Genomic DNA, 12,439 nt, shown 5'->3' with positions numbered 1-12,439 from the left:
ACCTGTCCAGGTCTAATTTATGATGTTCAGTAGGCTGTGAAGAGTGCATGTCCTTCATGATGCTGTTCAGTCGCCCAGTTGTGTCCAACTCTGAACCCCATGGACTGCAGCACACATGGACAGGCTTCTCTGTCCATCATCAGCTCCCAGAATTTGCTCAAACTCATGTCCATTGAGTCGTTAATGCCATCCAACTGTCTCATCCTGTCATCCCCTTCTCCTCCCACCTTTAGCATCAGGGTCTTTTGAGTGAAAGTCGCTCAGTCGTGTCCAACTCTTTGCTACCCCATAGACTGTACAGTTCATGGAATTCTCCAGGCCAGAATACTGGAGTGGGTGGCCTTTCCCTTCTCCAGGGGATCTTCCCAACCCAGGGCTCGAACCCAGGTGTCCTGCATTGCAGGCGGATTCTTTACCAGTTGAGCTTATCAGGGAGGTGGAGCTTTTCCCTAGTTTGTCCCTTAACCCTATCTTTTCCCATTTGTGGATGTACTCTGGAGCCAGAAAAATCCTTGCTGGCAGAGATCTTATGACAAAGGTGTCCAGCTCTGCCTACCCTTTCTCAGTGTAATTTATAGATGCCCTTTGTTAGTTAAGAAAATGCAATTTTACATTTATTTATCCCACAAGTACAATACCTACTTTCTAAATGTAACTTTCGATTCACTGTTTAGAGCCTAATCCTGACCACAATAATGTCTTTCTGTCCTGAAAATGAGTTACAAGTGACTCCCTAAATCCAAAGAATTACTGTAGCCTAGACACCACACCCCAAGTCCCCAGAGGTTCATACAATGCCATGTTGCTATCAGTCGTTCAGTCCTGTCAGGGCAAAAAGAGGCTTATGCTGAAACACAGGGGATCATAAATCGGAAATAACACAACCAGGGTTTTGAAGCACACAACCTAATTGTAAACTCTAAGCGAGGTTTCAGTACTTTGGCCCAAAATACCTTTGTTTGCTTAGGGGTTTTTTCTCTACCACTCCGGTATTCCTGCCTGGAGAATCCAATGGACAGAGGAGCCTGGTGGGCACAGTCCATGGAATCGCACGAGCCGAACACGACTTATTTCTCAGTATCTTAGAGCTAACAATGGCTAAGGAAACCCACTCCAGTGTTCTTGCTTGGAAAATCTCATGGATGGAAGAGCTTAGTTGAACAGTGGTTATAACCATGCTTTGCTTACTCCCTGAGGCATGTCTGACTGTGACCCCATGGACTGTCAAGCATGGTCTGTGGGTATTCTCCAAGCAATAACACTGGAGTGGGTTGCCATTTCCTTCCCCAGGGGATCTTCACAACCCAGGGATCAAACTCTCCCAATTGCAAGGGCATTCTTTCCCGTCTCGGCCACCAGGTAAGATCCTTCTGGACATTGGATAATTGCTTTACAATGTATTGTTTTCTGCATCATGAATATCTTTATGCCCAGAATATCTTAAGGCTAATTCAAACTGTCATGGTCTAGAATATTCCAAGAAATAAACGTTCAAACTGAAGTTTCAAAATCCACATCAGGGCCTACTGTAATACTATATGCACTTAGTCCTGTCCAACTTTGTGACCCCATGGGCCAGAGCACACCTGGCAATACTGGAGCTGGCTGCCATTTCTTTCTCCAAGGTATCTTCCCAACTCGGGGATTGAATCTGAGGGTCTATAGTGGACCCCTAGTGCTAGGTAATGAGACTTGAGGCTTCCCTGGTGGCTCAGCCAGTAAAGAATCTGCATGTAATATAGTATACTCAGGTTTACCGTCCTGGTCCAGGTTTGATCCCTGGGTCAACAGTGATCAACCAGTGTGGCCAAAAAAAAAATGTCAACCTTTTACAGAAATAAATCCCAAACTGCTAAGCTTTCTAATATTAACTGAATTTTTGGCTATTTTAGCTATTAGGAACTTAAATGTTTTGGCAAGCAACCAAGACTTAAACCCCAACTTAATGTGGCTACACACCTGAGTGCCAAATTATAAAGCTTAAATTCGATTAGCAGGTACTTACACTTTTGGATGTTGCCAGAGCTAATGGTTTCCTTGGTAATTTAGGAATTAGCAACTCACTAATTAATTTTCTCATTAACTTGAACCACACTCACCCCCAACATCTGCAAAACCAGTATCCATTTTCTAGAGAAGGATGTTACAACTGCAGTATTTACCTTAAAGATCTCAAAAAACATGCCATGGGATCTTCTTGATTACAAGTGTCCTATTTTCCTACCTACACCTTATGAAATTAAAATGAGCATACTTCAGAATGATTTATAAACATTTATTAAAATAGAAAGCTGGACAATTTCCTGGGGTCCAATGGTTAGCGCTGAGCTTCCACTGCAGCAGTCACAGGTTTGATCCCTTGTCAGGAAGCTAGGATCCCAAAAGCTATGCAGAGCAGCAGTCAATTAATAGCTGTTTGCTCTTCTATCCCATGTGCATCCATCACGCTGCCTGTAACAACAGAGAAGCCATTTTTAGTCCCCTTTCCATGTTTCAATTCTAATGCCATTTGGGATACACACAGAATATCAGATCTTTGAACATCATCAAGGCATCAGTGAGAGAGTTCAAGTTGGGCTGAGATCATCACATATTCTTAAACAAAACAGTACAGTTATTTTCAAGGCTCACCTGTTCTATCTGACTGGTATCATAAATGCCCTGAAAAGACACAACCATATGTTAAATCACAGTAAACGAAAAAAAAAATGTGATACTTGTTGCTAAAGTAACCTCAGAATCAAAATGGAACGGTTTTTTGGTTGATATCATTCTATTCATTTGGCAGAATCATCACATCACTGGTTACCTTATAACTCATCAAAAATACCAGAAAATAACTTACCTTGAAATCTTCAGGACAACAAAACATCTGCCTGATTGAAAATGAACAATAAAGACGTTCATTTACAACATGGCCTTGTATATATGATGCCATTAAAATCTTCATTTAAAAATTTGCCCTTTCTCCCATTTTAACATTTTTCAAAAAAAATTCTAGGTCAGTGAGTCTGTTCTGGGCAAAGTGAATCTTTCTCATGATACATTTGGCCAAACCCAGAATATACAACACCTTGATTTAACTCCAGTGCAAGTCAATATGCAGTGTACAAGCTCAGCCGTGATCACACGGACTGTAGCCCTAGATTCAGAATCTGACGTGCCAATCTCATGCTAGATGTTGATAGTGAGATGAGGATGCTACATAGGAAGTTACTGTTCCATTTTGCTGTGAACCTGAACTGCTCTAAAAAGTTACTATCAAACATCAACTACTCATTCTGGTGTTGTCTACAGTTATGACATGGAAATTTCCTCAGTTTTAGCCTGTTCTTATCAAAATGTTAACTCCTAATCCTGAAATTAACTATATAGGACACTTACATTATACTTATCCAAATCCTGAACATTTCAGTGAGACAGACTAATATGACTAATTTCCACTTTCAAAGGTATAAAACAGAATTGTTGCAGCCAGATACATCAGATAGGAGCGAAAGACAGTATTTGCTCATCACTGTTAGTCTGCTGAACTATGTTTTCATCATTGTATCGGCTTTAAATCACAAAACACAAAAACCAAATTTGAGACTTCCATACCTTTGGTTAGAACTCTTGGTTCCTTGCATGGACGTAGTCTCTACCTCTCTTCACACCTGCAGAAATTAAGTTACTTTTAAAATAAGTAGTAATAGATTTCAAAATACTACTGATACTGATTCAAGATACTGTTTCAGTTTTTAAAAACTTCATTCTTTTTCAGAGAGATTCCCATCTGTTTTATTATAAAAATCATCACCAACAGTACCTTGCTTAATAATTAGGCAAGATTGATCTGTCCATCAGAGAACACTATCAAACGTCAACTACTTGGACCAGCACATTTCAGAAACAATGTAAGCCCAAATGCCAGTAGTGAGTGTTTTCGTGTCTTACCCCAAAGAAGTCATCCATAGAAAAAAACATGTAGCCATCATCTGTAAGGAAAAAGACCTTTTCATTAAAAGGTCAATCTTATTGTTAAATCCTCAAGTGTTTTGTCAAAGGGTTCTTCAGAGTTAGACTTGTCAACATGCTAATTTCAGGTCAGACATTTGCTCAACATCATTGCAAAAACCCTCTCCATCCTTTTCATACCATGCTCGACATGCAATTACAAACCAGGCAGATTAGCTTGGTAGTTAAACATTCAACTTCATCAGCAGTCTCTATAACAATGTTTTTGCCATTAATACTCACCAAAAAGGCCAACTGCTTTTGACAGGTCAAGGATTCAAGTTCACCTAAGAAATAAAAGAGTGGTTTTCTAATAGCCAAAGACAAATTTTCACCCCACAAATTTTTTAAATGCCTGAAATCAGATAGAGCTAATTAAGACCTTCATATTCAGTCAGCATTTGCTTATCATCACACAGGCTGTTTTTAAGAAAGGACAAGGACCTGGCTTTTATCTAATGCTTTCAGTACACTTTTCAAACATTTCAAGGTAGGACTGCTTCCTGTGCATTGGAAGGCAACCCAAAAATCATTAGTGGCATTCTGTCGTGTTTGCCCAGTCACCAATGTTTAGTTCACTGGAAATTTTACTTACCTCTTCAACTTCCAGTCAAGTCTGCTTAATGGCTACAAACAAAGAGAAACCAGATCAGTAGTAGTAGTTTACATCTACTATCAGCAAGTTTTACTAAATCAGATACATCAGATAAAATGGTTTCTCTTTCATGATTCGTATCTGTTGAACTATGCAACCATCACAGTATCTGTTTCTTCAGATTCCCCCTAGTATTCATTATAATAAAAGGACGCAAAGATTAACATTTGAAAAGGGAGAAGTTCCTAATATAAGCACCAGTATCCGCCTGGCACTCACTAGTCCCTTTTTGAAAAAAATTCATGGTAATTAAAAAATGGTTTCTCACCTGTCTGCTCATAGATACAGCATCAAGCTTGAGCTTTAAGACCTGGGAAGAAAGTTTCATGTCAAGGTAGGTGCAATCTCTGCGCGCTCTGAACAGCCATTTCGTGTGCCTCAGTTAGAATAATGGTGGTAATAATTCTCGTCATCCTCACAGTCAAGAGTAGCAAATAAACTCTCATCATTGTGGCACATTCAGGGGACTTTCAACCTAACTTTCCCTTGCAAGGGAATTTCAGTAACTCACCACAGCAGTAGTTGTCATCCTTCTGGTACACAACTAGAAAACAGACAAAGAGTATACAATGAAACATACTGTGGTGCTAAGCTAATCATTGCCTCAAGTATTTAAGCCTCAGAATATAAATTTTCAGAAATCCCTTCTGTCCACTACTCTGTAAACCATCACAGGCTTAAAGACCACGTCTAAGATTTCACGCTTCCCACCGTATCCAGCAGTTTCTTACCTGCCCACCAGAAGCCATCAAAATCCACACTGGAGTCATGCCTGCCGCGTTTCCTAAGAAAAGGTTGAGGAATTTTTAAAATGTATTTTGCTGTAAGTTTACGTCACTTACATATCATGTACACAAATCGTTTACACATCCATAACTGCATGAGAACCCCTCAAAATTAAGGTTAGACGATGACAAAATGGTGCAATGCGAAACGCCGCCATTTAAAGAACCACGTGGCCTTCCCGAGAACAGGAGACCGAGGAAGGTTCATTCCCAGGTTATTAACAAAGACCCATCCGGTGAGTCGGGTTACGCCGCCATCAGAGCCGTTGGCATTCATCAACAATCTCAGATGTCCCTACCAACACAGGCTTCATCAGAGGCAGAGCAAACGAGCTGCGGTTTTTCCCGCAGTTAGGCCCTATAATCAACAGAGTATAAACTAGATCCTCCCCGCACTCAACTCGCAATCCTCCACCATCTCATCTTGAGAGAGCCCTGCGAAGGCCTGCAAGTGGCCTAGGCATACCAGCCAACTCAAGGATACCCAAACTGCTAAGGGCTGGAGGACTCAGGCTAAGTACTTACTTAGCAGCATACAAAAACGGGGAACAACCGGCTCGCAGCCACGAAAGACCGAGATGGCGACCAGGCGCCTGTATATAAGTATTCTGCGCCATGACGTCATGACGCACACTCTCCGCCAGAGACGGCTTCAGCCCCTCCCCCCCCGCCTCAGTCTCCTCCTCTTCTATCCGCACCCCCGTTCAGTCCTCCAAGCCCGCCCCTCAGCCCCGCCCTCGGCCCCGCCTCACCTCGCCGTTGTGGGCGGGGATACAGTTGCCCACGTGATGCAGGATTCCCGCCCTCCTACAGACTGAGGAGGAGGGGAAGAGAGGGGAGGGGGCGCGAGGGACGGAAAGCGCTGGGGGAGGGGGAAGGGGGGCGGTATAAGGGTGAGTGATTTCCTTCCGGCACGTCGCCCGCTCCGGGGGAGGGGGTGGGGGGTTTCACTTCCGGGACGGTGTTCCGGCCCATTCCGGCCCATTTCCACCCCCGGAGGTAGGTGCTGCTCTTTGACTGGGCTCGGGCCCCACACGGTAGTCCCGCTGCCCTGCACTGGGGCCGCCTCGCCCGGTCTCCGCCGCAGCCTGCCCCTGGGGCGCTCAGCCACTTCCTTCCACCCCGCCTCAAGGAACCCGGAGACCTTCCACCCTCTTGGCCCCGGGCCGCGTCGAGCTGCGGGACCCGCCCCCTCGTGGGCCCCTCCCTCAGGACCCCGGGATGGGCGGCCCCCTCCCCCACCGCAGCCCGACACACCCAGATACACACACCCACCTCTGGGCAGCTCCCCGCCCGCTTACGCCTGCCGCCTGGACCGGGTCCCGGGGCGCCGCCCCCTTCCCGGTCCTCTACCCTCACCTGATTGCTCGCTCCGGATCCGCTCGCCTTCCTCTGCTCTCCGCCCCCGCACCTCAGTGACATTTCGCCCCTTTGCCTGTTCTCCGTTCCCCACGCTTCCCACCGCGGACTAAAGCCACTTGAATACCGGAGTGGCCAACCCCATGCCGTTCCCGATTCTCCCTCTTGCAGCTCTCACCCCTCCAGTGCCGACGGTAGAAAAAGACCTTACTCCAGGGGCTTCCTCCTCACTGGGGAATTGCCGGAAAGAACAAACAAAAAAAAGGCGCTGGTGTAGGCTCCAAAATAAACATCTGAATTCATGATGGCATCGACAGAGGCTCTTATTGGATTAAAAGTTTCAAAACAAACAAAAACGCTTTGGAAAAAGGTCAGATTGACTAAAGTTGGTTCTTGAACGCAGTGTATACATACACTTCCCTATTTACTGATAAGTGTGTTGTAATTTCGGGCAATACTGTGAGCTTGTCAGGATAACTTACTGAACTTTCAGATCTTAGGTAACTACGTGTGCTCAAGTCAGTGTCTTTCTAATGGGATTTATGCAGACTACTCTCAACCGGTGAAGATTATTGGATGCAGTTACAGGCTTGTTTTTTAAAAAATCTTTTAAAGTAAAAATATTGGCCATACTTAGCAAATGCTGTTTTTCACCAGCTTTGGGCAACTAAACTTTAGAATCAAAGTATTACCACCCTGAAAATTCCAACTTTGGATTTAGGTAGAGGCAGCTTTATCTACCCTTTCCTAATCCTGAGGGTAAACGTCTTCAGGTAATCTTTATTTTCGTGCTGACAAAACTTGGAGTTTTTCCTAACCTAGCATCTCCCTCCAAGTGCTAAACCCAAAGTCTTTTTGTGTGGGCTCTGACTCTTCAGCTTAGAAATAATGGTTTATGTGGGATATTGGTCACTTTGTAAAATAGTAAACGTTAATTCATGCAGCAAGTAGTAAAATGTTCAGATTTCCCACCTGTGTATAATTAAATCTATTCAGAAAGCTGCTTCATTATATTGTATGCAAATACGTTATGATCAACATTTAGAAAATAAAAATTGTCACACTGGTTTTTTATCCCCTCTATTCTGTTGAACTTCAGTTTTGATGTTACATAGTTTGTTAATAAGGAAAGTATGGGCATAACTTGAATTTTTAGGAGTCTTAATGTTTTTGGTTGTAATGGTATCTTGCTTAGAAACCTAACCTACTAAACCTGTTGCTATTTCTTTTCCATATTAAACATAAGGAAGGTATCTTAATCTACTTGGAGATTTTGAAATTTCAAGCAGTGAAATTGAAATTTCACTGAATAATATTTTAAAATAGGTTTGAATTGCAAAGGAGTGGTTGTAATTACTGATGAGGGTTCGGTTTTCTCTCGCAGCAGGGTTGAATGCCTGCCTACACCCTCAGGCACGACCATGGAGAAAAGTGGGAACATACAACTGGAGATCCCTGACTTCAGCAACTCTGTCCTGAGCCATCTGAACCAGCTGCGCATGCAGGGCCGTCTCTGTGACATCGTGGTCAACGTGCAAGGACAAGCTTTTCGGGCTCACAAAGTGGTCCTGGCTGCCAGCTCCCCCTACTTCCGGGATCATATGTCCTTGAATGAGATGAGTACTGTCTCCATATCAGTCATCAAGAACCCTACTGTTTTTGAACAGCTCCTTTCTTTCTGTTACACGGGGCGGATCTGCCTGCAACTGGCAGATATCATCAGCTACCTGACCGCTGCCAGTTTTCTGCAGATGCAGCACATTATAGACAAATGTACCCAGATCCTGGAGGGCATTCATTTCAAAATTAACGTGGCTGAGGTTGAAGCCGAATTAAGTCAAACGAGGACCAAGCATGCAGAGGGACCTCCGGAGTCTCACAGAGTTACACCAAATCTAAACCGCTCCCTCAGCCCCCGACATAATACCCCCAAGGGAAACCGGCGAGGTCAGGTGAGTGCTGTCCTGGATATACGGGAGCTCAGTCCTCCCGAGGAGTCCACCAGCCCGCAGATTATTGAACAGAGTTCTGATGTAGAGAGCCGGGAACCCATTCTTCGAATCAACCGAGCAGGACAGTGGTACGTGGAGACAGGGGTAGCAGACCGAGGAGCCCGGAGTGACGATGAAGTTAGAGTCCTGGGAGCAGTACACATCAAAACGGAAAATCTAGAGGAGTGGCTTGGGCCTGAGAATCAGCCTTCCGGAGAAGATGGGAGTAGTGCAGAGGAAGTCACGGCCATGGTGATTGACACCACAGGCCATGGTTCTGTAGGACAGGAAAATTATGCTTTAGGATCTTCAGGAGCCAAGGTGGCTAGGCCAACAAGCAGTGAGATTGACAGGTAAGTTGTTTTGTTTGCCCATCTAGTGGCTTACTGTGTAGACATAGCTAAAGCAGGCCCTCTGTGTGACACAAAGAGCATCTTCTTCCTTACTTGATGTTCTTCGTCAAAATAAGTTTATGTTGGGGAAACTGAAAGTGTGCCAAAAGACTTGCATTCTAATTTTTTTAAAGCAGGAAGCTTCTACTCCTGAAGTGTTCACAGTGTTGTGAGAACTATGGTAAAGTTAGACACTTCATGAATCAGAATAGCATCTGCAGTCACACTAGGATCAGTAATTGCCAGGGCCTCTTCAGAATTGAGGAAGAGAGCTGATCATCAGCTGTGAATCTGACAGCGTTGCCCTTCCTTGGTATGGTCTCACACAGGTAGGTGGCCTCTGGGAGTCTCATTTTCCTTTGTAGCAGTTTACCTTTCTTTGCCTCCCCTGCTACCAAATTTGAGGAAGTATGGTACTAGCAGTGATGGTTCTTTTTAGTGTAATCACAGTAATTCCAAAGAAAAGCTTTTTGAGTGTTTTTCATTCCTTTTTTTCACTTGTCATTTGACTATATCTTTTCCATTTCTTTCATTGATGACAGCTGCTACCATAAACCTGAGAGTTTCTTTTTTTCACCAGTGCTACTATGCGCTATGCCTTACTTTTCTCTTTGCAATACATTGTGATTGTTTCTTTTGGGGGTAAATAACAATAATTTTAATCTAAGTTGAAAGAAAGTCTTAAAGAGAAAAGTATTACCAACTTAGATTGGTAATATTCTTTTCCTTTCTTAAAAGTTTAAAATTGAGTGAATGAACAGTGGTAACTAAAGAAGCTATTCCTTTGGTTTGCATCTGTTCTTGAGAGATAAATGTGTCATAAATTCAGAGAGGATATACTGTATCTACTTCAGTTGGTCTTGGTTTGAGTATTTTCCTTCTTCTGTCTTTCATAGTTAAAATATTCTTGAGCCTAATACTTACTGTCACCTGTATGAGCATTGTTGTCCCCCTTGTTAGAACTGTGTCAGGAATTAAATAGCTTTAAAGGCAAAGGTTTTTGATCTCCACGGTCTGTATCTGAAATATATAGCAAATTATCATGGGACTTGGGGAAAGGATTAACCAAAAACCTAAAATTTACATAGAAGAAACAAAAGACCTAGTTTTAATTTATTCCTTTTTGGTTTTCTAGTACTTAACATAAGGATAGAAGCTTATATTTAGCCTTAGCTTCACCAGATCATATGGTCTATCAGCTGTGTCATTTTTTATTTCTTAAAAATTTAGTAGGGCAAACTTGTCTTATTTCATGCCAACGTGCTAAGTCGCTTCAGTCGTGTCCAACTGTGTGTGACCCCATGGACTGTAGCCAGGCTCCTCTGTCGGTGGGATTCTCCAGGCAAGAATACTGGAGTGGGTTGCCATGCAATCCTGCAGGGGTCTTCCTGACCTAGGGATCAAACCTGTGTATCTTATGTGTCCTGCATTGGCAAGCAGGTTCTTTACCACTGGCGCCACCTGAGAAGCCTTCTTATTGCATATGATTCTATATTGACTCCATGGAAGGACTTCTTAGAAATCTGTTGTTCGATTTGTTCCCCCTTCCTAGACTATAAAGGAGGCAGACGTCAGCAGTTTTTAAGCTCCTCGACACTACTTTCCTGTTAGTCCCCTTTTTGCTCCTCTTCCAACAGATTTAGCCCCTCCGGCAGTGTTGTTCCCTTGACGGAGAGACACAGAGCCAGAAGTGAGTCTCCTGGGAGAATGGATGAACCTAAGCAACCCACTTCCCAGGTATGTAGTGGATTTGAGATTGCTGCGGTGGTTGAAGAAATTGCCACTGTGTGTGAACATAGCATAACGAATAAGAAAGGAAAGATGTTTTGTTAAATAAATGCTGCATTTGATGACTTTTCTCTTTATTTTTGCTTGTGAGCATGCAGGAAATGCACTTTTGGTGTCAGCAGAGTTTGGGAAGTAGAAAAGGATAAGATTGTGGAACTCTTTCCTGATTATAGGAGCCAGTCTGTAGCCCTAAGTGTAATAAAAATAACCTCTGAAAACTTCATGCAGGTAATTTAGGACCTGGGATGGAGAAAGTTTGATTTTGTACATATGTGGTTATAAGACTACATATTTACTAGTTGATATGTATTGTGTCTTTGTAAACAAATTGCTTATGCCTTTTATATCCTGCTTGCTTTTTAGTATGTTTGTATCCTTTCATTTATTTTCTTCCTAAATGTCTTGTTAGACTAAAATGTTTGAGAGGATAGAAATGATGTCTTTAATTTGTGACTCCTTAGCAAATAGTATAAGTATGTAGTTGGTTGATATTTTTGTTTATATTTTCTCACAGGTGTCTATCATTTGAAGATTGGTTTTTAAAAAGTTTGTGAACTCACCAAGTAGAGCACAATAAATTATAAACACTGTGGCCCTTTAAAAGGAAACACTGGTAGATTAAGATTACGTAGCTAATTTTTTATCTTCTGCACAATACTGATAGTATCTTTTTAAATTTTTATCTAAACCATTGGATGTTTATTATGTATATAGTGTAGTAACAGCAGCAAGACATTATTATCAACTGTATCTATGTGTATATTATCATGCTGTTTGGTACCAGAAAAGGAATTGTAACCATGAAAGAATTTTTTAGTTTTAGTAAGGTGTCATAAAAAGTGTTTATGAACTTGAAGGAAAAGTAAATTTACTCGTATTATTAGGGCTCTTTTTCTTCTCATCTCTCCAATAGAATGTGATGATTATGTGACCAAAACTATTGTAAAAATAAATAAAGCAGTGAGACCAACCTTACAATTTAATGTGGGCATAAGACAAACTAACAAATACACAAAACACATACAGATAAGACTATATAAACTTAAGTAATGGTGTTGTGGGAATAGGAGTGCTTAAAATGCAGTTACAGGAATCAGTATCTGCTTAAGGAAAGTGTTACTCAGGAGAGTTTAAGTGTGGTTTTTAAAGTAACTAGAAAGAGATAATTTATTCCATATGTGAATAGGATAGGAGTAAAACTTGGAATTCTACAAGGGTATTTACCAGACTGAAACAGAAGGAACAGGCTGTAAAGAAATAGAAGATAAGTAGTATTGTCTGGAATTGATATTAAAAGATGAGTGTAAGATATGCCTTGACATGCATGAAAGTTTATTATGGTGAGTCTACTCACCAGTTATTGTTTTCTCACCACAGAGAACCAAAACAGGACATGACTTACATTATACTAAGAACAAATTTTGATAGGTTTGAAGAGCTTCTTGATTATAAGCGTGATTTGACTGGAAAAGA

At 42.2% G+C, this 12,439-nt stretch overlaps 1 protein-coding gene and 10 non-coding genes across 14 annotated transcripts in view; 1 reads left to right on the top strand and 10 right to left on the bottom strand.

The window, feature by feature from the left end:
* Positions 1 to 2,521: 2,521 nt before the first annotated feature.
* LOC138991340 (small nucleolar RNA SNORD81) lies at positions 2,522 to 2,598 on the bottom strand. Its single transcript, XR_011467359.1, has one exon. It is a non-coding gene; the product is annotated as a small nucleolar RNA SNORD81 (small nucleolar RNA).
* Positions 2,599 to 2,730: 132 nt separating this feature from the next.
* On the bottom strand, positions 2,731 to 2,807 carry LOC138991289 (small nucleolar RNA SNORD47). The gene has a single exon (XR_011467318.1). It is a non-coding gene; the product is annotated as a small nucleolar RNA SNORD47 (small nucleolar RNA).
* Positions 2,808 to 3,475: 668 nt separating this feature from the next.
* LOC138991293 (small nucleolar RNA snR60/Z15/Z230/Z193/J17) lies at positions 3,476 to 3,556 on the bottom strand. Its single transcript, XR_011467322.1, has one exon. It is a non-coding gene; the product is annotated as a small nucleolar RNA snR60/Z15/Z230/Z193/J17 (small nucleolar RNA).
* Positions 3,557 to 3,726: 170 nt separating this feature from the next.
* On the bottom strand, positions 3,727 to 3,807 carry LOC138991341 (small nucleolar RNA SNORD79). Its single transcript, XR_011467360.1, has one exon. It is a non-coding gene; the product is annotated as a small nucleolar RNA SNORD79 (small nucleolar RNA).
* A 241-nt stretch (positions 3,808 to 4,048) lies between these two features.
* LOC138991302 (small nucleolar RNA SNORD78) lies at positions 4,049 to 4,113 on the bottom strand. The gene has a single exon (XR_011467331.1). It is a non-coding gene; the product is annotated as a small nucleolar RNA SNORD78 (small nucleolar RNA).
* Positions 4,114 to 4,355: 242 nt separating this feature from the next.
* On the bottom strand, positions 4,356 to 4,416 carry LOC138991292 (small nucleolar RNA SNORD44). Its single transcript, XR_011467321.1, has one exon. It is a non-coding gene; the product is annotated as a small nucleolar RNA SNORD44 (small nucleolar RNA).
* A 275-nt stretch (positions 4,417 to 4,691) lies between these two features.
* Positions 4,692 to 4,760, bottom strand: LOC138991300 (small nucleolar RNA SNORD77). Its single transcript, XR_011467329.1, has one exon. It is a non-coding gene; the product is annotated as a small nucleolar RNA SNORD77 (small nucleolar RNA).
* Positions 4,761 to 5,025: 265 nt separating this feature from the next.
* Positions 5,026 to 5,107, bottom strand: LOC138991339 (small nucleolar RNA SNORD24). The gene has a single exon (XR_011467358.1). It is a non-coding gene; the product is annotated as a small nucleolar RNA SNORD24 (small nucleolar RNA).
* A 159-nt stretch (positions 5,108 to 5,266) lies between these two features.
* Positions 5,267 to 5,329, bottom strand: LOC138991303 (small nucleolar RNA SNORD75). The gene has a single exon (XR_011467332.1). It is a non-coding gene; the product is annotated as a small nucleolar RNA SNORD75 (small nucleolar RNA).
* Positions 5,330 to 5,684: 355 nt separating this feature from the next.
* Positions 5,685 to 5,764, bottom strand: LOC138991291 (small nucleolar RNA SNORD74). The gene has a single exon (XR_011467320.1). It is a non-coding gene; the product is annotated as a small nucleolar RNA SNORD74 (small nucleolar RNA).
* Positions 5,765 to 6,198: 434 nt separating this feature from the next.
* Positions 6,199 to 12,439, top strand: part of ZBTB37 (zinc finger and BTB domain containing 37) — a 28,591-nt gene continuing 22,350 nt past the window's right edge. Inside the window, exons 1-4 of one of the 4 annotated variants that reach the window (XR_011467224.1) lie at positions 6,801 to 7,165; positions 8,183 to 9,139; positions 10,816 to 10,915; positions 11,065 to 11,194. Coding sequence is in view for 3 of the 4 variants with exons in the window: in XM_070384908.1 (XP_070241009.1) it covers positions 8,217 to 9,139; positions 10,816 to 10,915 (1,023 nt within the window). In the remaining variant the exon portion in view is untranslated. Of the gene's footprint in view, positions 6,436 to 6,800; positions 7,166 to 8,179; positions 9,140 to 10,815; positions 10,916 to 11,064; positions 11,195 to 12,439 lie in introns of those variants that run through there. The other 3 variants (XM_070384908.1, XM_005890832.3, XM_070384907.1) reach the window with 3 other exon arrangements.

This window comes from Bos mutus, chromosome 16, assembly GCF_027580195.1.
Source record: "Bos mutus isolate GX-2022 chromosome 16, NWIPB_WYAK_1.1, whole genome shotgun sequence".
Taxonomy (NCBI): Eukaryota; Metazoa; Chordata; class Mammalia; order Artiodactyla; family Bovidae; genus Bos; species Bos mutus.
The sequence above is the reverse complement of the archived record's forward strand: the minus strand, read 5'-3'. Positions and strand labels throughout refer to the sequence as shown.